This window comes from Drosophila hydei, unplaced genomic scaffold (assembly GCF_003285905.1).
Source record: "Drosophila hydei strain 15085-1641.00,03,60 unplaced genomic scaffold, DhydRS2 tig00008128-arrow-arrow-pilon, whole genome shotgun sequence".
NCBI lineage: Eukaryota > Metazoa > Arthropoda > Insecta > Diptera > Drosophilidae > Drosophila > Drosophila hydei.
This window is the reverse complement of record NW_022045838.1, coordinates 1110331-1134406: the sequence shown is the minus strand read 5'-3', so window position 1 is coordinate 1134406 and position 24076 is coordinate 1110331. Positions and strand designations below refer to the sequence as shown.

Below are 24076 nucleotides of genomic sequence, written 5' to 3'. Positions count from 1 at the left end.
TGGCCCAAAGAGCAATCCTTTGGCAAACCAGTTGCCTGACTCCTGGCCCAGACAAATCTTATTAGAATACACGAAAAGGAAGCGCAACTGAGAAAGCGAGAGAGAGATAAAACAAGGTAGCTAACAGGTCAGGTAGATTTCAACTTTGTTAAAGTGCAGATACAGATACAAACACAGATACAGCTACAGCTATAACTACACAAAAGCGAGCGCAAAGCCAGCCACGCAAAGTGCACAGGTAGGCCAACAAAAAAGGGAATAAGGCTGAAACTGATGACAGGATACAGACACAAGAAAACCCAAATAACAAAAAAATATGTATATATGTTCAGGTAGTAGAATATGAAATACCCTTGAATAAAATATAGATAGATAATAATTATGTAGAAAGTGATATAACATATATAACTTAAATTCAGATAGTAGCAGACGAAATACCCTGCAGAAACTATAGTTAGATACATAAAGCTTTCTAGTTTTTATATGGAATGAATGTTTAAAATGATTCGATTTGCTTAAAACTGAAATTTTAGAGCGAAAATTAAAAAAAAAAGGCAAATTTAATAAAAAAAATTTTAAAAATTTGTAGAATGAAATTTAGAAAAAATATATTTGAAAAGTTTTTCAAATTTTTTGAAGAAGAAACCTCAAACAAAAAATTAATTCTCTAAAAGTTTAAAAAATTGTCTAGAGCGAAATTTCAAAAAATATTTCCGAAAGCTTTTTCAAACGTTCTGAGGAATAAATAATTTGCTCAAACAAATATTCAATTTTCTAGTTTAAACTGTCCAGAGTATAACAATATAACAAAATAATGGGAATCTAAACAATTTACAGATATTTGCTTATAAACTTCAATACAATCCTATATACCCCATTTGTAGGGTATTTGTGTAGTTAACAAAGCCGACAACTACAAACGCCGAGCTAAGGGCTCAGACTATATTTAAAATTCAAACTGCGTGTTCGCTGCTAGACAACAATAACAACAACAACGCAGTTTATTTAATGAACTTTAAAATTAAACACGCACAGATCTTTAACTATAGAAACATATATATAATATATATATATACACATATTTATAACTGCGTAACTAGCCGAAAAAAATACAAACAAGCAAAAGCCAAAAAAAAGCGAACAAGAATAAACGTTAGGCGAAACTTGGCTAACTGTAAACACGAATTGTTGCTGTTATTAAATCTGCTGCTGTTGTTGTTGTTGTGATTTCTGTTACTGTTAAATGTTCCAGTGCGCTGACTTTGACGTTCGTTAGTTTGGGGCCATTTGGCTTTGGGATTTGGCGCGCGTCAGCGCCATAAAAAAGAAAAACATAATAAGTATTCAAGAATTGGCTAAAATGTGGAGCAGCTAATACAATAGGCATAGAAATCAACAACAGCCGCAGCAGCAACTGTTGCTGCATCAGCAGCAATTACAATATATAAAACGTTTTATGGCAGAGAAAATGTTGGAGAATTTTATTAACTGTCCATTCAGGTGGATATAAAGTGCTTGCGAGATAGCATGCTAACCCAGTATAACAGTTGAGCTGTAGTAGATAGCGATATACGCTGTTAAGCACAATATTAAAGATTAATTGGAGAGTAGAGAGTTGACAAAGTCAGTAGAATGCTACAAGCTGCAGGCGCTTAGGCTTAAGCGAACGCGAGTGGAGAGTTGTATAACAGTTGAGTTATTGTAGACTGATGCTTAGGCTTAAGCGAGTGCGAGTGGAGGGTTGTATACCAGTTGATCTATTGTAGACTGATGCTTAGGCTTAAGTGAGCGCGAGTGGAGAGTTGTATAACGGTTGAGCTATTGTAGACTGATGCTTAGGCTGTTAAGTAAAATATTAAAGATGGGTTGGCAAAGCAATTATTAACTGTTATACTAACTGTATATAACAGTTGTGTAACTGTTATACTAACTGCATATAACAGTTGACGTATTGTGGAGTGCTGCCCGTTGTATAACTGTATATAACAGTTAAACTATTGTCGGCCTACGCTGTTAGGCTCATTAGATTAGGTGCAAATTCTATTAACGGCAAGGCCAACTTTTAACATAATTCCTTAACATAAGAACCCGTCAACATTTAATTACAGGGTATGCACAAGCAACGATTAAATTAGCAAGTGCGTCGTCAGCGGTAGGCGCTGAAAGGGATGAGGGGTGGCAACGGGGCGTGTTGAGTGAGGCAGCGGCATATTGCACATATGCGAAACGGAAAAGCGATGACGCTGGCAACTTGTAACTTGCAACATCAGCGTTGCATATTAAATATGAATAAAATGAAAGAAAAAAGCTTGCAGCCTGTGTGCATATGTGTGTGAAAAGCAAATACAACAACGGCGCGGGCAGTGGGCCTGTAACAGCAGCAGCAACAACAACAACAACAAGAGTAGTAGCATACAATGGACTGACTGTGGCACTTTTGTGGCGCTGTGGCAGGTTCACTGAACCTTTACAGTTCAGTAGTTTAGCGATTTTTATGGCACTGTGGCAACGCCGAATGTGTGGCAGCGCCTTTGGAAAAGTCAAAAATAAAAACACAACACCAACAACAATAACAATGATGTACAAAAGATCAGCTCTGCGAATGCAAAACTAAACAAAAATGGAAAGCGCTGAGAAACTCTACAAAGTGTGTAGACAAGCGAGGGAGGGGAAGAGGATCAACTAATGCGATTTGCTGGCAAACAGTCGAGATTCATATGTAGTCAAGCACACTCACTCACACACACAGACACAGACATGCACATGCAAACATACGTACATACACATAATGTATTTGAGTTTATGAGCGCTGGCGCCTCTAGCGCCAAAATCCAATCAAATCCAATTAAGAGCAAAAAAGCGCAAAACTCGTAGAGAGTGAGGGGTACAAAAAAAAGAAGATGAAGAAGCAGAACTTTGTTCCATTACTCGAGCACGTTTTGTGCCATATGTAAACTTAGCAGCAGCAACAACAAACAATTTGCAGCACACGCGACTCGAAACAGAAACAGAAACAGAAGCAAAAGCAAACAACAAAACCAAAGTAGCCGCCACCGCAGCAGCAGCAGCAGCAAAATAAAAACTCTACACTAACAACAACAATAACAAGAGTAACAGTAACAGCAACAGCAACGGCCACCGACCGAATGTGCTCTCTGACCAGCAGCAGCTGTCGCACAGGCTTTGCACAGTGGAGCTCCATATGTTAAGTGCAAATTGCAATTGCACAAACACTTGCTCTCCATTTTCTATTTGGTTAAGTTAATTAAGTTAAATACGTAGTATTTACTTAAAATTCGACTAACACATCAATAAGTTGTACTAAAGACAAAACTACTTCTTAAATTAATGAAATTTTAGGTCAACCAGTACCCACTGTGCCACTGAGTTTCTACATTGCACACACACCACTATACGTATGTAATTGCAAGTGTGTGTGTGTGTGGGGTTGTTGCTAATGGAACACAATTCACAGGGCGGCTGCTGCTGCTGCAGCCTGTAGGCAGAGACGAAGGCAGAGGCAAAGGCAGAGAGAGGCATTTGTGCTTAGTCGTCTGCTGTCTCCTTCTTTGTCTGCATGCAAGAATACAACTAAAACAACAACGGCAACAGCAACAACAAAAGGAAAGCATACAGCAAATACCATTGAACACAACCAGACAAAACACAACTGAGAGCAACTGGCGTCGGCGTCGACGTCGGTGTCAAAGTCCAAAGCTGCAAAAGTTTTTTTTGGCGCGAGGAGCTGCGCGGGCGACAACCCGTCGCAGTTAGTGCGTTGAAATATTCGCATAAATTTAAATGTTCGCCCACAAAGTAAGAACAAGAACAACCACCAGTTAAAGCGTGGAGGTTTGGGGCTGCAAATGCGTTTTATGGGGGTTGCTCTGTTATTTGGATGCTGCTTTCCCCTGGGGGAGGGGGACAAAAGGCACAAACAGAAAGTAGTAAAAATCGCAGCAGACAACAACAGTCAAGAGTGTAAGCGAACGAGTGAGCAAGAGGGAAAGAGAGCACATTAAAAGAAGCCCTCTTATGAAGCTTCCATTCCACTCGCACTCGCTACGCTTACGTATTTCAATTATAGATAGCCAAGAGAAAAATGTATAAAAAAATATTTCCGTCTAGACTGGAAAGTAGATAAAAATATTTTTTCCAAAAGAAATTACAGCAGCAAAAATATTAAGTGAAATTGCGGTAAATTATGTTGCAATTGCATAGGAATTCCCGATAAGGAAATAACTGCAGTGTAGCCAGGGCAAACATATGAGAGGGAGAGAGCGAGACAGAGCGAGGGGAATTTTATAGCTACAACATTAAACGGCCGTGTTGCGGATAAGATAACGGAATTGAGTAACTCTCCCAAAAAAAAAAAAACAAAAAAAATGTTGGCATGTTCAAATTCAATTTACAGCGATGCACACGGAACAAATTTTAAAGCAGCTGCTAAAAGAGCATAGGAAAAAAACTATTCAGAAGTGCAAAAGAGAGAGCATATTTAATATGTATTTTAATAATAGATTGTTTAAATATGTTGTTGATTTGTTCACTTTGTTTTGTTATTGATTTCACTTTTTTCATAAATATTTTATGCTGCCTTTTTTATTAATACACAAATGGCCGCTGTCGACGCCGCAGTCGACGTCAGTGCTGCTGCCGCTGCTGCTGCTGCTGTTTGTGTATAACAGAAATAGAAAAACGGTTGTTGTTGTTGTTGCTGGCACCTGTACAGCGCTGTCGACGCCAGCGCTGACGTTTGCCATCTGCTTTTGTTATTTTTATTTATTTATTTGTCAGTTTCGTTTGGTTCATTGAAAGTTTAATTCACACCTGCAGTTTTCAACAAATTTTAATGAAATTTTCAACACAATGCATGCAACAAAACGCGAGACAACAAAAAATAAAAAACAAAAAACGAGAGATAAAACGGCAGCAGCGCAGAATGCGGCGACGCCGACAGCGGCGGCGACGACGTCGGCTTTAGAAGTTGTAAAACCGGATTTTCTTTTTGGGCGCTTAGTAGTTTTTTATTGCTGTAGCAGTTGTTGCCTTTTGCACTTTGTTTTCGATTCGATATTGAAATGAAAAACCAATTTTTGATTAAACACAAGTCTTTTTATTGATATATTCCCTTTTTTCATATATTCGCTTGGGCACTCTTTGAATGCTACTACTGTGTGTCTCACTCTCTTCTTGTTCTTCGTTTGCCTTCACATTCCATAGAACGCTGCCATTTGTTTACCCGCCGTTGCGGCGGCGTTGCTGTTCTGTCTCTTCCTCTCACTCTTTCACTTACACTTGCCCTGCAGCTGGCGATAATAATTTTCGCAAGTATTTGCGTGTTGACTTTTCTGCTTTGCTCATTAATGATTTACTAATAATTTATTAATGCACAACATACCAATGTACTCACACGCACACTAGCACACCAAAACACTCACACATACACTTGAAACGCGACGCGCAATAGAAACAAGAGGTATATGTTGAAACACACAACGGCAATACAATTTCGTCAAACTAACATTTTTTAGTTAGTTGAATTAATTTTAACAACAAATTTGGCGTCCATTTGCGTTTGTTTTTGCATGAACCGCAGACCGCGCGTCCAACTCGTTCAACGGTTTTTTTTCGACTCGCTTCATACACACTCTGCCAAGAGAGGCGAACATCAACAGTGATGAATAATAATCGCATACATGTTATTTTATACACGTATGGAGTCGCTCTCACGCATTCTCGGGTAACAGTTTACTATATAAATTGAGTATGCATACGTTTAAAAACACCTCTTACTTAAGAATAAATCTAAACCGAGTTAAAATAATATGTTGCCTTTATTTTATTAATTAATACTTAAGTTTTTATTTCATATTAATGAAATATTCAAACAGTCACTGTCGTTCACAAGTGGTCGTCACTGCCGCATTGCGCTCATCTCTAGTCAAAGGTATGTGTGTGTTGGTGTTTACCAAAGCAGTTGTTGTTTTCAACGATAAGTTACTCTCCCGCTCGCGCGATTGTTTCTGTGTAAGTCTGTTAATTTAACAGCGCACGCTCAGCTTATGTTAAGTCTTAGCGGCAGATATTTGATAAGCAAAAGTTATTTAATTAAATATTTATAAACTTAATTAAGAATATATTGTATGAGTCAAATTTATTTAGCCGCTGCAGTCATATATTAAAATTTATTTAATTTTATATCCTATTATAAATTTCAAGCAAATCACAATTTAACAGTCTGGCAACATCGGCAGCTGAGCGTGGCAGCCAAATAGAATGAGAGAGAAAGAGAGAGAGAGTACTTTAAAAATGTATAGCATGCGAGCAGCATGTGAATAACATAATTCCCACAAAGCAAAACATACACAAAACAAAAACAACAAAAAACAAAACCAAAGACAATTGAAAATGTACGGAGAGGGTCTTAATTAGCAGACAGAGCTAATTATAAATAAAAATTGAATAAAATGAACGGGATTTCATACGTTACTGAAATATTTATTAATTGTGCAACGTTATCAGGAAAGATTAATTTTGATTGTGGCGATTATTAATATTAGGCAATGATTTATAGCGGCTTTTCGTTGCTTACACATTAATGAGACATTTAAAATAGGTGTTCATTAACTAATTACTAATAATTGCCAATTTCGAGCAGCTCAACGCAACCGAAATGTGAACATTTCTCAACATTCCACTTAAACTGCATAAATTCCCATAAAAACTATTTCCCCTCTCGCCTTCTCTTCCCTCGACACACACACGCATGTAGATTCATTCCAAACAGCGATGAGCCAATGACCAGCACAGACAATAATCCACACACACATACATACTTAAGTATCTGACTTAATTCTCATCACTAACTATAAACATCCCAGTCCTCCCCCAACCCAATAAGCATATTTCCCAAGCAAATGGAGCAATCAAAAATGAAATGTTGATATTGTTTTGTTTTTACTCCACTTCAAAAGCAATTTACCTTGTTTCTTCTATTCCATTTGCTACACGCAATCTCTCCGGCGGTTCCCAAAAACAAAATACGAAAAATACGAAAACTACTTGGAAAATTTGAAATTCATAATCTATTTTTAGATCCCACACAAAGTCATTTATTTTTGTTTTCATTTGCAAAGACAGTTGGAGAGAGACCCATATATAGTATACACATATGTAGCACAGGAAACGGAAGCGTGCGCCAAGGGGCGGCCACGGTGGGCGGGAGGCGTGTGTGTCTAGGAATTGTTTTGGTAAAATGCCGGCACAGGCCAAAGCGCAGGCGCAAGAGAAAGAGAGAGACAAACAGAGAGCAAAGCGCGTACACAACAACAACAGTTGCAGAGCCACTGCAGCGTTAACAGCAAACGAAACGTTATGTTGTGATAATTTTTTTATAGCATGCGAGAGATTTGTAGCCGACCAATGACTCCCAAACTGTTTCAGGCTGTTTAAATTTGAAGTGAATTATGCGTAAATAATTGAGGAGTTCTGCTTCGTGTGAGGGCATTTGTGTTTGCAGGTTTATTTAAAATGCTTTGAACTATGATTAAGAGCGGGCGGAGAGCTTTGAATACATAAATAATTGGAAGGGATTTCGAGTAAATGCAACGGGTATAGAAATTTGTCAAAGAGGGATAGAAATTTGTGGTAAATAAATGTTAATGGAATGAATATGTATATCTTTATGAAATTGAACATTTCAGTCAATTATATATAGATAAGCAAATTTTTAGTTATTTTTTAAGATGTTTTCTAGCATATTTCTCATGATATGCTAAGGAACTAAGCACTAGTTCAGTTTGGAATTGCTTTCACATTGAAAAAATTTGAACTAGTTCCATATTTAAAAGAACACATTTAACTTTTAAGCTTAAAGAAGTGTCGCTAGTTCACTTGCACCCAGTTAGTTCCAGCTTTAAAAGAACTAGTTGTAGTTCAGCGATTCTAGTTCACTAGTTCGGCGTTCATTTCTGGCACAACTTAAATAATTTGCAACGTTTGCAACAAAATTCCATTAACAATTTGACATTGCTTCAAATTAACTATGAAATCTAGACAAAGCGACATTCCAGACATTGAAATATCTGTCGAGATATCAAAATGCAGAGCTGCCAACTTAATTTATGTCGGATTTAAAATGCAAAATGCGAACCAGCAGCAGACGTTGCCATGGCTAAGACAAAAGGATGCACCAAGGACTTGCTGTCAAGCTGCTTTAATTTAGCAACTTGACAAATTGAATATATATATATCTAGTAGATATATATATATATATATAATCTAGTGTATAGAGAGCTGGAGTGCAGCAAAGTTGATAGACAATGGGCGGCAGCTGGACTTTCAATAGCTGTAAAGCAGCTGCTGCTCCTGGCTAGAGCCACTTCAAGTAGCTGAAAAGTGCCTACAAATTAGCCTGGTACAGTAAAGCCTAACTAGTTGTTGCTACTTCTTAGTTAAATGTTTTTCGTGTAGAGTTTGACAGTTTTACACAAGTCGGAAGTGCTCGACTAGCAAATACCCTGCAACCTTTGCTGAGCATTTATAGCTGAGTTGGAAAACTTGCGAGTAATATTTGAAGTTTCTAAGTATGTTAGTTGATCTTATATATATGGAAGCAGACAGAACGACAGATGGACAGACACCGCCAAGCAGTGGGATGAACTGACGAGCAGACGAACGGACGCACGGACGGACAGTCGGAGCCCATTTAAGCTGCTCAATGTAACTTGCTATATATATAATCTATATCTATATATAAGCAATCTATATATATATAATCTATATCTATATATAGACAATGTAACTTAGTATATATATAATCTACAACTATATAGACATAGCAAAAAGGAAAGAAAAATTGTTGACTATATATAAAACTCAGAGCCTATTAAAAGCATCGAGCTTTGCATAGTTTTCTAAGGCACGTAAAGCCCATCAAAATGTCTAGTTTGCAGGCAGTAAACCAGCTCAAGTTCTAGCTAGCGCGCGTCTACTGTAGTTGACAACAAATAAATGCATGTAGACTTTCCTCAAATCATTATAAAGGAACCTTCAAATTAGCCCACAAGGCTCAATAATTGTGCTTGGCCCCGACAAGCATTTTGGGTTTTCTTCAATTTTTTTCTGTTTTTTTTTTTTTTTTTTTTTTTTTGATTACTTCCGATTTTGGGAGCCCAAGTGTAAACAGAAATGGAAAAAAATATATACAAAAACTTATGGCCTATTACAAATGCAGCGCACGACCCGACGGGCACATAAAGCCCACATACTTTTGGCCCACAGCTAAATTAAATAATACAAAAAAAAAAAAACAAAAAACAAAAAATCAAATGAACTACCGAATCCAGCGGAACGTGCCATGGTCAATCATGACTTGGTCCGATTTATCAGATTCTGTTCGATTTGTGACGTCTGCGTCGGGCTGCGACTATAAAAGCGTCAACTAGTTGGGCTCATAAATCATATCAGTTTGTCATACACAAGCAGCAACAACTCCAATCAAGATGTTCAAGTTTGTAAGTAGTTCCCAAAGTGAACCAGTTGAACAGGATAAAAGGAACTACTCAACAGCAAGTCAAGCAGTTCAAAGTGTGGAAAAAATTTGTGACTATTAGAGATTTGTTGGAGCACGTAAAGTGAATACAATCGGAACTAGTTCGCAGCAACTATAAAGTGGAACTAGTTCCTTGGAACAAATTCCCTTTTCAACAAGTAGTCTAGTGAGACTTGCTTTTCTTGGCTCCCAACGAGCTAAAAATACTTTTGTTCAAAAGAACTAGTTCTCCGTAAAGGACACCTCATTACAATAAATAATGTCTTATACATATGTACATCAAACTTGTACTGTTTTTATGAAATAAAACAGTTCAAGCTAAAAAAGAACTAGTTCACTAAAACTAGTTCACTTAAACTAGTTCACTAAAACTCTCTCATATGCCTTTCGCTGTGCTTCAAGCTTCTATAGCTGCGTTTTACTGTCTGCTGTTCAATTGAACCACTAGTTCACGAATCATTTACTAACTCATTTCACGCTCTCTCTCTCTCCCGCTCCGTTTACAGTTCGCTCTCTGCCTGTTCGCCGTTGTCGCTCTGGCCGCCGCCAAGCCCCAATTCCTGGCCACCTATAGCTCACCCTATGTGGCTGCCACGCCCTATGCGGCCGCCTACACCAGCGGCGTCTACGCCTCGCCCTACACCGCAGCCTACACCAGCGGCGTTTACGCCTCGCCCTATGCCTACAGCGCCTATCCCTACAGCTCACTCTACCTGAGACGTTGAGGATGATCGTCTGGTGCAACAAATCGAGTGAACACTGTACAATGCCTGTTGCTGACCTACATTGAAATTGAACTGCAATAAAACGAGAGAACTCCACGACTATTTGACTGTCATTTGGCTTTGAGCTATTAAATTGATGTGACAAACATTCTTTTGCAGCGGGAAATTCGAGTGGAAAATCAAAAGCGAGAAAAAAACGCAGCGGGTGGAACTTTTCCTTTGCTTTTTTCCTTTTTTTTTTTGTAAAATATTTACGACGTTGCTGTGTGCGAATATTTAGTGCAATTTGTGCTGCCATCAAACGCATGCGACTCGTATATCACATGCACGAGGGCAGGGGGGGGGGGGGTGACGCAGCTGGGGATCAGCTGTCGCCTGCATGCGCCGCCTGCTAAAATGTGCAAAATTATGGCAACTAAGTTGCTGCCTGCCGCCGTCCCAAACACGCCAAAACGCACACAGCAACAGCCCCAGCCACACCAACGCACACACACACACAAGCTTGTCTCTCTCTCTCTCCTTCTTCCTCTCCCTCTCCTCCCATTTCTACACGCGCATCGGTGCCATTTGCATATTTGGTGTAGCCTGCTTTTAGGCGCATTGTGCACAGTGGTTACAGAGTGGACAACAAATTAAAAAAAATTAAAAAATAAAATTAACAACAAATAAACTGAGTAGATCTAAATGCTTAAAAAAATATATATATAAAAAATATATAAAAATATATATCAATATATATATATATCTATATATATATATATACATAAAATTAAAAAAATATAAAATTAATAACAAATAAACCGAATAGATTTAAAAGCTTAAAAATAGAAATATATATATATATATATATATATATATAATCCCTTCTTATCTCACACACATCATTGTTGCACTGTGCAATTTAAGGGCATTTCCATTCATTTTCTTTTCTTTTTTTCTTGCCTACACGATTTTCCATTTGATTTCACAGCAATGAAATTTTGCTTTTTAAATATTTTGTTAGACAAAAAACCAGCTAAAGCTGAAGCCCGTCAAGAAAATTTTTATTTTTATTGGTCTTAAAGCTTTCATGCATATTTATAATTTTTCTTCTATTTTGCTTATATTTTTTTGTTGATTTGCATTTCAGATTTTTTGTTATTTGCTTTTATTTAGAAATGGCTTCACAGAGGGCTCTTTGATTTGTTTTGAGTAAAAAAAAACATTTTGAATTTAATTTTATTTACGCATAACTCGAAAAGTCTAAGAGCTGAAGACACCAAAATTTGTTAATAGACTCACATGAAAAATGCGCTTATGGAAAAAATTCCCTTTTTTGTAAATCTTGAAAAATCTTAAGAGCAAATTCAGTCTCAAGAACAAGACAGAAGGAAAATGAATCATAGATCTTTCAGTTTTGGGCAAAGTTCTCGAGGAAAACTATGAAAAACTAAGAACTTACGACTTTAGCATAAGCATGACTAGTAAAAGTAAAGTTCCACTAAAATATACCCTGTAACAACTCTAAATAATTTATAAATATTCAATATATATACCCCATATCAATTTTAAAAGCGTATAAATGACATTTGAATATTGTTTAGCTGACTACTACACTATACCCTATAATTACCATAAATCACTTCAAATTGCTTTAAATATATATACCCTATATCACTTTTTATAGGGTATATATTTTATTTGAAGATTGTTTTAGTTGCAATTCAATTATACCCTATAATAATCATAAGTCACATATAAGCATATGCAATCTATACAACCTTTATTACTTTTTATAGGGTATATATAACATTTGATGATGCACAAGTTTATATGAAATATATACTCTATATAAAATCGTATACTCTATAATAACGCCAAGCACTTATATAAATACGAAATCATATATGCCCTATATCAGTTTTTATAGGGTATATATATAGAGTGTTTGATTGACATTTACTTGACAACTAAGTCAGACTCTATAATAACTATTATGCACGTATATGTATGCAATCTATATACCCCACTTCCCTTTTAAGAGGGTATCCATAACATTTCCGTAATATTTAGTTAACAATTTTGCGTCGACAGCAAATTTCTTTACGGTTTTATCCATTAGCTTATGCCATTTTACGCTCTCACTATTTTCCCTCTTTTATTATTTTGCCAGCTACAAAATGTTTGTTGATAACTCACTTTCAGCTGCTTTTGCCGCAGATATGTCAAAGTTGGTTTTATTTTTCCGAGAGCTGCTTCAGAAAGTTGTACCTGTGCGGGCCAGCTAGGGGAGGACAAAACTAATGAAAACTTTTGCTCAACTTTTGGCCCACTTTTCCTGGCAGTTGCCCAAGATAAAAGAAACATGAAAATAAAATAAAAAAAAAGCATACACACAATGCTACGCTTGGCTTTTAGCCGCCATCTTATGGTAATTACCCGTCAGCAAATGCGACATTTTGCGGCAGCTTAAAAAAACTTTGCTGCAAATTTTTACAGGTGGCGAAAATTTTCCTTCCTTTTGTAAATCTAATTTGTGACCCAAGCGAGGCAAAGCCGGAGGCGTGCGGCTAGGACATTGGCCCGTCTGTCGGGCCAAAGGTCAAGCGGCAAGGCGGCCGCCCACGCACAGTGTGCGAAAAGCAAGCACTTGCGTGGGCGACGAGCATCAATCGTAGGGCAGACCTCAGGAAATTGAGTCTCAGCACAAGTCACAAAAGACAAATTCTGACACAATGTCACAAAAATGCCGTTAACACACATTCCCACGCACACCCACATAATAATCATCCTTCATTTACCCAAGCTAACGGTTCATTATCAGCATCCATCGTCGGGGCAACGGCTTATGTAGTCCATCAATGTCAGACTTACCTGAAAGAGAGAGAGAGAGGGAGAGAGTGAGTGAGTGGCTGATGCGTTACAGATTGACAGAGATAGAAATGTTAAATAAAGTTAAGTGTGTGAACGATGTGTGTTAATATATAAATATTAAATATGCCTAAAAGTATTAGGCGAGGCGCAGCTGGCAGCGGGCATACCCTGTAGAAAAGGTAAACTTGCTAACAGATAACTGTGAACTAAAGTTGAGCAACATTTTTATACCAAGCTCTATGAGTTAAGAAACCTTAAGAGTTTCTTCTTTCAAGTGTCTCTAGCATTTAAGTTCGTTCCATATATATGTCATATGTGAGCATATATATGACATGTGTGATCATATCTAGGACATATATGTGATTATATGAGACTTATATGTGAATATATGGGAAATATATCACAACATATATGACATATATGACCATCTATATGACATATGACCATATATATGCCAATGCTGACTTTTTATACAGCATTTGTGTTCATATATATGTAAATATGCCCATATATGTATATGATACAATATATTTTTGTGTTTCTAAAATAGCTTTTGGTATTTATTTCACAATATATTAATATTAAAGAGTAATAAATACCAAAGGCAAAGGACTCGGATATGAATAAATATTATAATAAATATCTGACTGAGATATAAACTAAAGATGAAGTTGAAGCAAGTGCGATATCTGACTACCGTATGAATGTAGCTATATCTCAACTGTCTTCTCATGGAGTTCGACTATTTTGCATAGCAAGGAATGAGCATTAATATATGAATATCTAGGGGCTATAAACATAATTATGATATGACTAATGGACTAATATATACATCTATTACTTATCTTAGATCATTTGTTTTAGTACATGAATATGTACATATGTCTTAACTTAAGAACTCAGCAACTAATTAAAATTATTTAAAACAACAATAAGACGAATTCTCTTAGATTATATTAAAAGTTATTCAAGCAGCTTAAAAAGTTCTTGACTGCTGATGCCTATGCAAATCTTAACTTTCACAAACATTCAATAAGATAAAGCAAGTCTTGACTGAGCAGATGCTGACTTTTCGTTACACTTGAGAAGCTTTTCAATCAGAGGATGAAACCCACTCGAATATGTAATCAGCTATATTTATGCAAAGGCTATTGGCACAGGCATAATAAATGTTGATTTCAGCTCATATTTTTGGCCACGTCTCTTTGTCAGCTCAGTTTTCACTCTTATCTCGTTTGACATTTTCTCACACTGTTGTTTTTCGTCGCTTTTCATTGGTTTTGGCATTGTTTGGCAATCAAGCTAAGTAAATGTCGCATATCGAATTTACTTCTGTGTGTATCAAATTAAAATGCTACGATTCAGTATCTGTGTGTGTGGATGGGTGGGTGTGTGTGTTTGTGTGAGGCAGGTGCCATGAAGCAGCTATGAAGTGCGTGGCAAATACTCGAGCGACAAGTCCCAGTTCCATCAGAGTCAACACGAGAATTTGTTGTTAGACTATTCTCCAGAGCTGAGCCACAGCAACTTCTACGCTGGAGTCAAATAGCTAAGGGAATCGAACGATTACTTTGCCGTAGTCCTGGCCAGAGATTGAAACACATTTTAAAAGGGTTTCACGTGCTAAACCAGTTGGGAATTATAAAGGACAAATAGAAAAAAATTTGACTTTTAAATAATTATTATTGTCATTAAGGCATAAAATCCACACAATCTATAGCTCTCTTAGCATTTAGAGTTTAAGCTAAAAGAAATTTTAGCTGCTGTGATACCCTAGAATATTGAGTTCTTAAGCTATATATCTAGTTCTAATATCAGTTGGGCATTATAAGTAAGTTGTACTGTTCAAAAATATATATATATTTATATATTTATTTCAGTTATATAGACTATAAAATACCCTGTAGTAAAATTTTCAGCATATATATTGTCAATACACTTTTAAATACCCTGTAATATTTGTGCCAGCATTTTGCATATATATCTAGTAGCCGCACTAGTTGCTTGCCTGAATGTATACCCTGTAATATCATGTGCGCATATTTATATACTAGCTATTTTTATGATTAACTGCTAAAATACCCTGCAATATTAGTTTTTGTTATAGCTAACTGCTAATATACCCTATAATTTTAGTTGTTTTTACAGTTATCTGCCAAGATACCCTGTAATTATTAATTGTTCAACCTCTTAAATACCCTATAATAGTAGTTATCAGCTCCGTGAACATAAACATGTTGCTTAACGACTTAAATACCCTGTAAGTCATCAACTGACAAATGTCTCTTTGCCAAACATGCCACAATTCCTAGCCAATTGAAACTTGACTAATTTGACGCTGCCCCACAAATTTGCTATTTAATTAAAGGACGGAGAACGCTTAGCGCAAAGGTTTGAATCACTTGAGTTTAAATAATTGCAATTATCAAATTGCGCTTGATTAATGTGCGCGTAAAATCTAATTAATTGGGGCTCTCTAAGCATCTCTCGTTTGCCTTGGCTGTCAACTGGGGAGCCCGAGCTCAACAAGTAGATGGGAGGATGGCCTAGATCCAGGACCAGTTCAAAAGGCGGTTTCAATTTTCATAAAGCTCCGCGCTGGTCACGATAAAAACACGTTTCGCCCGTTGAGAGGGTGGAGGGGGCGTGGCAGATTAAAAATTCATTGCTTAATAATGTATATTAAAAAAAATAAAAACAAAAAAGGCAAAGGCGAAGCAATAATAACAAAAAGGGAACTCGAACCTCGGTTAAAAATGCACAGCAACAATTTCCGTTTGCGTTCGCTCGCGGAACGCTTCAGCCTCAATTGTTGCTGCTGCTGCTGCTTCTTTCTCGGCTGTCGACGTTTGTGCAACATTTGCGTAGCTCTGCCAGACGAGCTGATAAATGTTTGGCCTATTAACGAGACAAATCAAACGGCGTCCGGACTTGACTTTTGCCAACAGCTCAACTCAACTCAACTCAACTGGCTTCAGCTCAATTGCCAATTTACACACACACACACAGACACACATACATGAATAAACACTCCCGCATTCAAGTCTGGCGTTAAATTGAAATCTCTAGAGATAAGTCGAACGCTTTTTATTGTTGACTGCGTTTAACGTGGCGTATAATCGATTTTTATATATGTGAAAAACGCTCAGCCGACACGTAGTCCACGCCTCGAGCTCAACACGCTTAACTAACTAACCAAAATCAATTGCAGCAAAAAAACACCTGAGTTCTCGCTGTTCTCTGTTCCCTGCCACAAATTTCTTTTCGCTTTTTAAGCACATGCCGTGGGCCAGCGGCTGGTCAATGTACGTCAAAGCCGAAACGAAGGTCGAGCAGGCACAGCATAAGCAGAAGACTCTATTGATTCTTGGGGAATTTGCAGGGTATCCAAAAGCAAAAGCAAGCACAGCGCTTAAAGTAAATTAATGAAAATTAAATAAACTTTAGAGCTAAGGATAAGTACGACGAATAGAACAGAGAATGTTCTGATTGGGGCGAGAGTTATCTAAATTTAGTTTTTTCATGTTACAAAATTACAGGGTATTAAAAGCGCTTTAGTTTAATAAACAAATAAAATTAAAAAAATGCAAATATAATGCCTAAGAAAGCGAGCTAAGATAGAGAGAGAGAGCTAACTAACTAGCTAATGAAAACAAAGATAAATATTAATAGGGTCTAGCCGACTAAATAATACTCGTTCACAGCTTACAGGCAAATGAAATGAAAAATGAGCCAAAGTTTTTAAGCTGTATTCACATAAAATATGTTATAATATATAATAAAATATATGAAATGAGACAGAATAATCTATAATGAGGATAGAAAATAGTTCGTTTAAGAAAAGCAGCTGTGATACGAGTATCTGAATATTTGGGGTTCATTGTTTAGTGGGCAGAGTTGAAACTCTGTCACGTTTTTTATATTTCCCTCTTCCTCACACTTAAATCTGTCTCTTTTGTTTCTCTCTACACATATTTTATATATATTCATATATCTCATTTTCTTTTTTTTTTTCCTTCTTTCTCAACTAATTTCTTCCCTCATTTGTCTTTCTCCATCAGCTGCTTGATTGTTTAACTTCAAACTTCTATTTCCATTCCATCTATTCGCTACTATCTCTTTCTCAGTTTCTCACTTTCTTTCTCTTTTCTCTCTCTCTCTCTCACTCTCTCTGTCTCTCTATCTCTCTCTCGTGCTGTCTGAGTTTCTTTATCTTTTCTTTCTCTCTTTATTCCTTTCTGCCACCCTTCAATTCATCTGTCTATTCTTCATTCATTCTCTCTCTTTCACTCTCTTTCTCTTTCTCTCATTATCTTTCTGCTTTCTCTCTGTCACTTTCTCTCTTTACCCATGTCTTCCAAATATCAACAACCAGCCAACACTAAATTGAAACCAATATACTCTCTTCCATTTTAAGAACGAGTAGTTAAACTGCATAAATAATGTCTCAATAGCAATCAGCAAATAGTTTCTCTTTAAGCACAGCATATACATATATATTTTTTTTTTCTACCTTTAATTACGCCCTCTTTTCAATCACTCTGCCATTCAGCGCCATTATAAAGGATAGTTGAAACTTCATAATTGGGCAGTCAAAGACTTCGCTCGTTTAATCTGTGCTTTATTAAACTAACGAAGGGCGCCGACATTGCGCACGTCCTCTCTATATAAGTGTGTATGTATTTCCATTAAAAACGAAGGCAGCTGAATGCACTTAATTATGGAAAATTGTTAAATAAATGCGAGGCAACAAAGCTGTCAATAATATGGCAGCAGGGGCGGAGGGCAACAAGCGTACAACATGGCGTATAAGTAACCGCTTTTATTGTCATTTGCTGCGGCACTCAATAAGCCAAGAGAGGCGCCGAGAGAGGGAGGTGAGGGTGACGTGGCTTGGCTTGGCTTGGCCTGGTCAACAATGTCGGCCACATGCACAGCAAACGACCTCAACTTGAGTTGAGCAGCTCAAAGGGAGCGGGGGCGAGGCTCTGGCTCTGACTGTGGCTTTGAATGCAATTATGTGCAGTGCATGCAGCTGATGTTGCCGAGTGGGCGTGGGCGTGGTCAGCAGGTAAGTAGGACAAAATAAATAAATAAAGAAGCGCAGCACAAATATATATTGTAGATATTGTCATTTGCATAAAACGTAAAGCAATTTCTGATTGAGTTTTTCAAATTTGCTTAAAGCAAGACGTTCTCAAGGACTTCTTGTGTGTGTGTGTCCGTGTGTGTGAGGGTGTGTGTGTAAATAAAGATTATCTGCGCCTGTCATGTGCTGCGCATTTTTATGTTAATTCTACAACAACAACAATGGCCATAAGCCAAGAGCCAAGAGCCAGCGCATAAAGGCCGAACATGAATTGCCACTCGAGAGGGCGTGGCAGCGCCTAATCCGAATGCCAAAGCACGCACATATGTAGATGAACATGTATGCATGTACATACATACACACACATGTATATTTATATATTTGTTATATATATATTAGATATCTTAAGAATTTGTTTAATTTTTCCATTGCTGCATTTGGTTTATAGCTTTAAGGCCGCAAGACCCACTCGTGCTTCTAGTTTGTTTTTGAAGTATTTGAAGCATCTTAAGCAGCCATCTAAAGCATCATAGCCACAAGTATTTGCTATTATTGGCCAGTTCAGAGTGGCAGGCAAATTAAGACTTGTCTGAATGGGAAATGCGAAAAGCTATCGCCTTTAATTGCCTGTCAAATCGGTTTAGTATAGCATATGTCTTATATAGTCTATGGTCTTTATAGTCTATGGTCTATATAGTCTATGGTCTATATAGTCTATGGTCTATATAGTCTATGGTCTATATTGTCTATGGTCTATATAGTCTATGGTCTATATACTAGACTTTCAGATTTTGTTTCGTCTCTTAAGCTCTGCTTGGAAAGCATGAAATAAACTCCATCAGTTACTGCTAGAGAAGTCTATAACCAGAGAGTGTTGATAAGCGATTGAACCATTATATATGCTATAATATATTGCTTAAGTATATACATATATATTTACATATATAGCATACAATTTTAATAATATTATATCAATTTTTATATATAACTATAGAACATAAAAAGAAAAATTCTGCTAAACTTTTAAAAATTTTAAATATTTCTCTTACTTTTCTCGCTCTCTTTGGTTAACTGATTGAAACATTTCTAGGCTCTAAGAAATGCTTCAAATTGTTAACCAAAGAGAGAGAAAAGTAAGAGAAATATTTAAAATTTTTAAAAGTTTAGCAGAATTTTTCTTTCTCTAGAACATCTATAGTTATGTATAAAAATTGATACAATATTATATTATATTATTATATTATTATATTATTATATTATTATATTATTATATTATTATATTATTATATTATTATATTATTATATCATTATATCATTATATTATAATTTTATATTATATTAATAATATATATTTATTGGTAAAATCAGCTGTAAATGATGATCTTATCTATAAACTCTGCATAGATTCATATTCTTAAAGCTTTAATTTAACTCTTTCTAGATTATGTTTTCAATTTATTTTTTGATCGATCTGCAGTCAGCCAAGAACCAAGGTAAATTGCTTTCTGCTAAATATATTAACATCTATGGAAACAATTTGTCTTATAAAATCTACTTATACCTTCATATTTATAAGACTTTTAGTACTGACTGCTGCCTGTCTTAAGTAAGCTCTGCTGCGCTTGGACATCACGAATCAACGAGTTCGAGTTTATTTGATCATGAAACCATTTCTGCTGCTTTATACACACTATCTAACATACAGTGGAATATCATATATAACTTACTCTACACTTCATATGTAAAAGACTTTTAATCTTTCGAATTCCCGCCCTAGCAGCTCGTACTCATGGAACCTTTCATGCACAGCATCCACTTCTTAAGCAAGCAAAGTGAAGCTTGGGGTTTCTTCAGTCTCTTTAACATATAGAAAGCAGCTGTGACATAATCAAGATATTTATATATATATATATATATATATATATATATATATATATATATATATATGAGTTATAGACAATATCTCAACTCAATTTCATAGTCGATCTATTTTGTCTGCTCGGGGTATTAATGCTGTCAAATGGCGTCCTTTATGACAAACTTGGCTACAATGATGGCAAACAGCATCGTAATCGCAAGCACACACAGAGGCAAACACAGTTTGACAGCTCGTTGGCCCATCTTCAAGGGCAGTTAGTGTGCGTGTGTGTGTGCCACAAGCTAATGAGTCCATGGCGTGTCTTTGGCGTTCGAGTTAATGTTGCGCGTATTGATTTCGCTTTTGCAGCTCCGCTGCCTCCCTGCACATGCCACATAATTGGCTCAAGTTGGCAGCTCGCCAGGCGGACTGCAGCAGCCTTTGTGCCAGCTCGTCGCTGCCACAATTAAGGATGAGAGCCTCGGCTCACGGCTACGTGCATGAAATGTAAATTTAATTTGCAACTTGTGCCAAAACATTTTCTAGCCACATAAGTTTTACTTTTGTTTCGGCCTATTGATTTGGGCCAGGCTCTGCGCTAAACGTTGACGTCATTAGCGACCGTGCGGGTGGCTGCTAAACGCAAATAAATGAGATCAAATGACTAAAGTTTTCTCTGCGCAATGCCGAATAAGTAGATAAAAGCACATGCTTAACTAAGACGGTCAAATTATCTAAGTTTCAATGCTGTGCAAGTTGTCTTTAAGTGCAGATACCCTGTAGGTATAGACCCTGGCAGTGCACATGCCTTTGGTATACCCTGTGTGATTATCACTTTCATGTTATTACCAAACATTACTCGCTCTCCCTCTCCCTCCCCCCTCCCCTCTCTCTCTCTTTCTCTTCGCCTTTTGTTTCGCTCTCTGTTGAGCATTTGATTTTACGATTACGCTTTGTTCGGCATCCCCAAAGGCTTCACTGACAGCTAAGCTGCGCGTGCTGACTGGCAATGCAATGCTGCAAAAAGCAAGAAACTCACTGGGGTCTGTTGCACTACTGCAGCTGGCATACCCCGGCCGATAAAAGCCTTCTGTAGCCACATAATGCTTTCATTGAAATTAAATTGCAACTGAAGCCAAAGCATTGAAAATTTAGTTTGAAATAATAAACAGCCTGTATAGACTCTGTAAATATGGCATGTAGACTATATAGACTCTGTAAATATGGCAAGCTATTTATGTAAAAAAAACGTGTTATCGATTAATCGATTGTAAGAGACATTGTGATATATTAAATTGACATTCCAAAATTAAATAAAAGTATTTGTCATGGCAACAATTTATTACATTCTACAAGCTCAAAAATGTCTTCGATTTAGTTGAATAAAGTTTCTCTGAAATTTCTCCAATATTCTTCAAATTTATTCAGAAATATCTCCAATATTTTACGAAATTTCCCAAACATCTCTCCAATATTCTAAAAATTTTATCAGTAAATTCTTAAATATTTTAAAAATTAACTCTTAGAAAAGTCTCCAATATTTTAAAAAGTTACTCAGAAATATTCTCCAATATAGTCTCAAATATTCTTAAATTCTCTTAGAAATGTCTTCAAGCTTCTAAAAACTTTCTTAGAAAAGTCTCCAATATTTTAAAAAGTTACTCAGAAATATTCTCCAATATAGTCTCCCATATTCTTCAATTCTCTTAGAAATTACTCTAAGGTTCTAAAAACTTTCTCAGAATTTTCTGCAATATTTTACAAGCTCTCAGAAATGTCTCCAAGATTCTAAAAACTTTTTCAGAAATGTCTACAATATTCTTATGACTTTTTCAGAAATCTCTCCAATATTTTACAAACTTTTTCAGTAATGTCTTAAATACTCCACAAACTTTTTCAGAAATGTCTCCAATATACTACAAACTTCCACAGAAATGTCTCCAATATTATTAAGACTTTTCGAAATATTTCTCCAATATTTTACAACTTTTCTTAAAAATGTTTTCAATACTCTACAAACTTCCACAAAAATGTCTTTAATACTCTACAAACTTCCACAGAAATGTCTTTAATACTCTACAAACTTGCTCAAAAATGTCTCCAATTCTCTAGAAACTTACTCAGAAATTCTCTTCTTCAGACATGTTTTTCCTACTTCAAATTATGTTTTAAGACCCCACCGTAAACATAGAAGGCGACGCTTTCGCTATCCAATTTCTAAAATATGTCTCGAATCTATACAAAATTGTTTTAGTTGAGTGACTGAGCTCGAACTGTGCGCATTGCAAATTTTTAAAATTTTGACAAAAACGCTGAAGTGCGAAAAATCGAAAGGGAAATTTTTAATAAATTTTATCGAGTGCCATTCATTGGAAACATTCTAATTTAATTCCATAGAGGTGAGTTTGTTATGAAACTACTTTGAAATTGATCGGAATATATATGTATATATATTGTACTTTTCCTTTGCAGACATGTCCTATGCCAAAAATCAGGTGCCCTCCGAGGAGGAGATACAAGTGGAAAATGCAAAGAATTTGAAGAAGATCAATTCGAATCAGTTGCTGCCGGTGCTGCCAAAGAAGACGCCCTGGCAGGAGGCAATCGAGAATTTGCTGATCAGCAATCTGGAGAAGGATGTCAAGATCACGATTGGCCAGCAGAGCTTCGAGTGCCACAGCTGCGTGCTGCGCACATTCTGCGAACTATTCGCGGACACGCTGCAGCCGGGGAGTAGTGTGAGCCTGCCCGAGGATAAGATCACCGCTGAGTCCTTTGACATTGCCTACAACTGGATGATCAGCTCGGATAGCAACTGTCAGCGTGGCAAGCTGATGGATCTGCTGTTGGCTGCCGAATATCTGTGTGCCCCGAAGCTGCTGCAGAGCGTCTTCGGGGCGCTGAATGATGTGCGTTACTTCTCGAATGTGGATGCCTTGAACTGCTATATCGAGGCCTGCACCAAGGGCATCATGAATGTGGCCGATCTGATGATCGATCGTTTTGGCAAGTCGTTTCTAGTGCTCGTCTCGTCGGAGGAGTATCGCGAGCTGGAGGTGAATTTGCTGTGTAATCTGCTTAGCTCCGATCTGCTGGGCGTTCACACCGAGGTGGAGGTATTCTATGCGGCCCTGATGTGGGTCCTCACCGATTATGCGGAGCGCAAGGTGCACATGCGCCGTGTCCTTAAGACGGTGCGCTTCGAGCTGATGCCCTCGCTGGTGCTGCTCAATTTTGGCGAGCGACTCAACGAGCTCATGCCGGACGCTGTGGATCTGATGTTCTTTCTGCTACACCTCGCCGTCATCAATAGTCAGGAGCGTTCGAATAAGACACTGAACAAACTTGGTGAGCGTCATCGCATCTACATTAGGGATCCGCTGTGTCCCTATTTGCAGCTCTTGGACAGCCGCACCGAAGAGCTGAGCGCCACGATGTTCAAGGATTACATTGTATCGCTGGAGGATAGCTTCGAGGAGTTCCAAGCACGCATAACAGAGTTGGTGGACGAGGACGACGAGGACGAAGATTATGAGAGTGAAGAGGACGAAGAGCTAGGCGACTATGAGTTCGATGAGGAGGAAGACGACGTTGTCGATGTAGAGGAGGGGGACGAGGAAGACGTCGACGTAGAGCTGCTCACCGAGGAAGCAGAGCAAGAGACAATGTTGTAGATGGGGAAACTAGTTAAACTTGTTACAATTTTGTTTTGTTGGTCTTTTAATAAATTCGGACTAAACGTTTCAAAGTTCCTGGCATATAGAGGCCAGTTTAACTCGAGATTAACCGGTTGCTATAACTCTTTTGCAATTTTTAATCACTTCGATGTTTTTCTGAGCTTAGGTTTCTCATAATTAAAAATATTTCTTTATCAGCTGAATTTAACATGAGGAATTTAACATGGGCACCTATATAGAGCCTAGTTTAACAAGACTAAATCACTTTTCATTTGATTCAAATTGGTATCCCTTTTCCATTGCTTCATTTACAAGCCA

At 37.2% G+C, this 24076-nt stretch overlaps 3 protein-coding genes across 9 annotated transcripts in view; 2 read left to right on the top strand and 1 right to left on the bottom strand.

The window, feature by feature from the left end:
• The window catches only part of LOC111601591 (phosphatase and actin regulator 4), a 93899-nt gene extending 88268 nt beyond the window's left edge, over positions 1-5631 (bottom strand). For 2 of the 7 annotated variants that reach the window (XM_030225296.1, XM_030225301.1), the window contains exon 1: positions 5402-5631. The gene's annotated coding sequence lies outside the window, so the exon portion shown is untranslated. Of the gene's footprint in view, positions 1-5296; positions 5356-5401 lie in introns of those variants that run through there. The other 5 variants (XM_030225300.1, XM_023318246.2, XM_030225297.1 and 2 more) reach the window with 4 other exon arrangements.
• A 3832-nt stretch (positions 5632-9463) lies between these two features.
• Positions 9464-10375, top strand: LOC111601594. The gene is made up of 2 exons (XM_023318255.1): positions 9464-9518; positions 10063-10375. Exons 1-2 carry the CDS (start codon positions 9507-9509, stop codon positions 10279-10281), a joined length of 231 nt encoding a protein of 76 aa, XP_023174023.1. The 5' UTR covers positions 9464-9506; the 3' UTR covers positions 10282-10375.
• Positions 10376-22323: 11948 nt separating this feature from the next.
• On the top strand, positions 22324-23808 carry LOC111601593 (kelch-like protein 41). Its single transcript, XM_023318253.2, has 2 exons — positions 22324-22480; positions 22554-23808. Exon 2 carries the CDS (start codon positions 22556-22558, stop codon positions 23753-23755), a length of 1200 nt encoding a protein of 399 aa, XP_023174021.2. The 5' UTR covers positions 22324-22480; positions 22554-22555; the 3' UTR covers positions 23756-23808.
• The last annotated feature ends 268 nt before the right edge of the window (positions 23809-24076 follow it).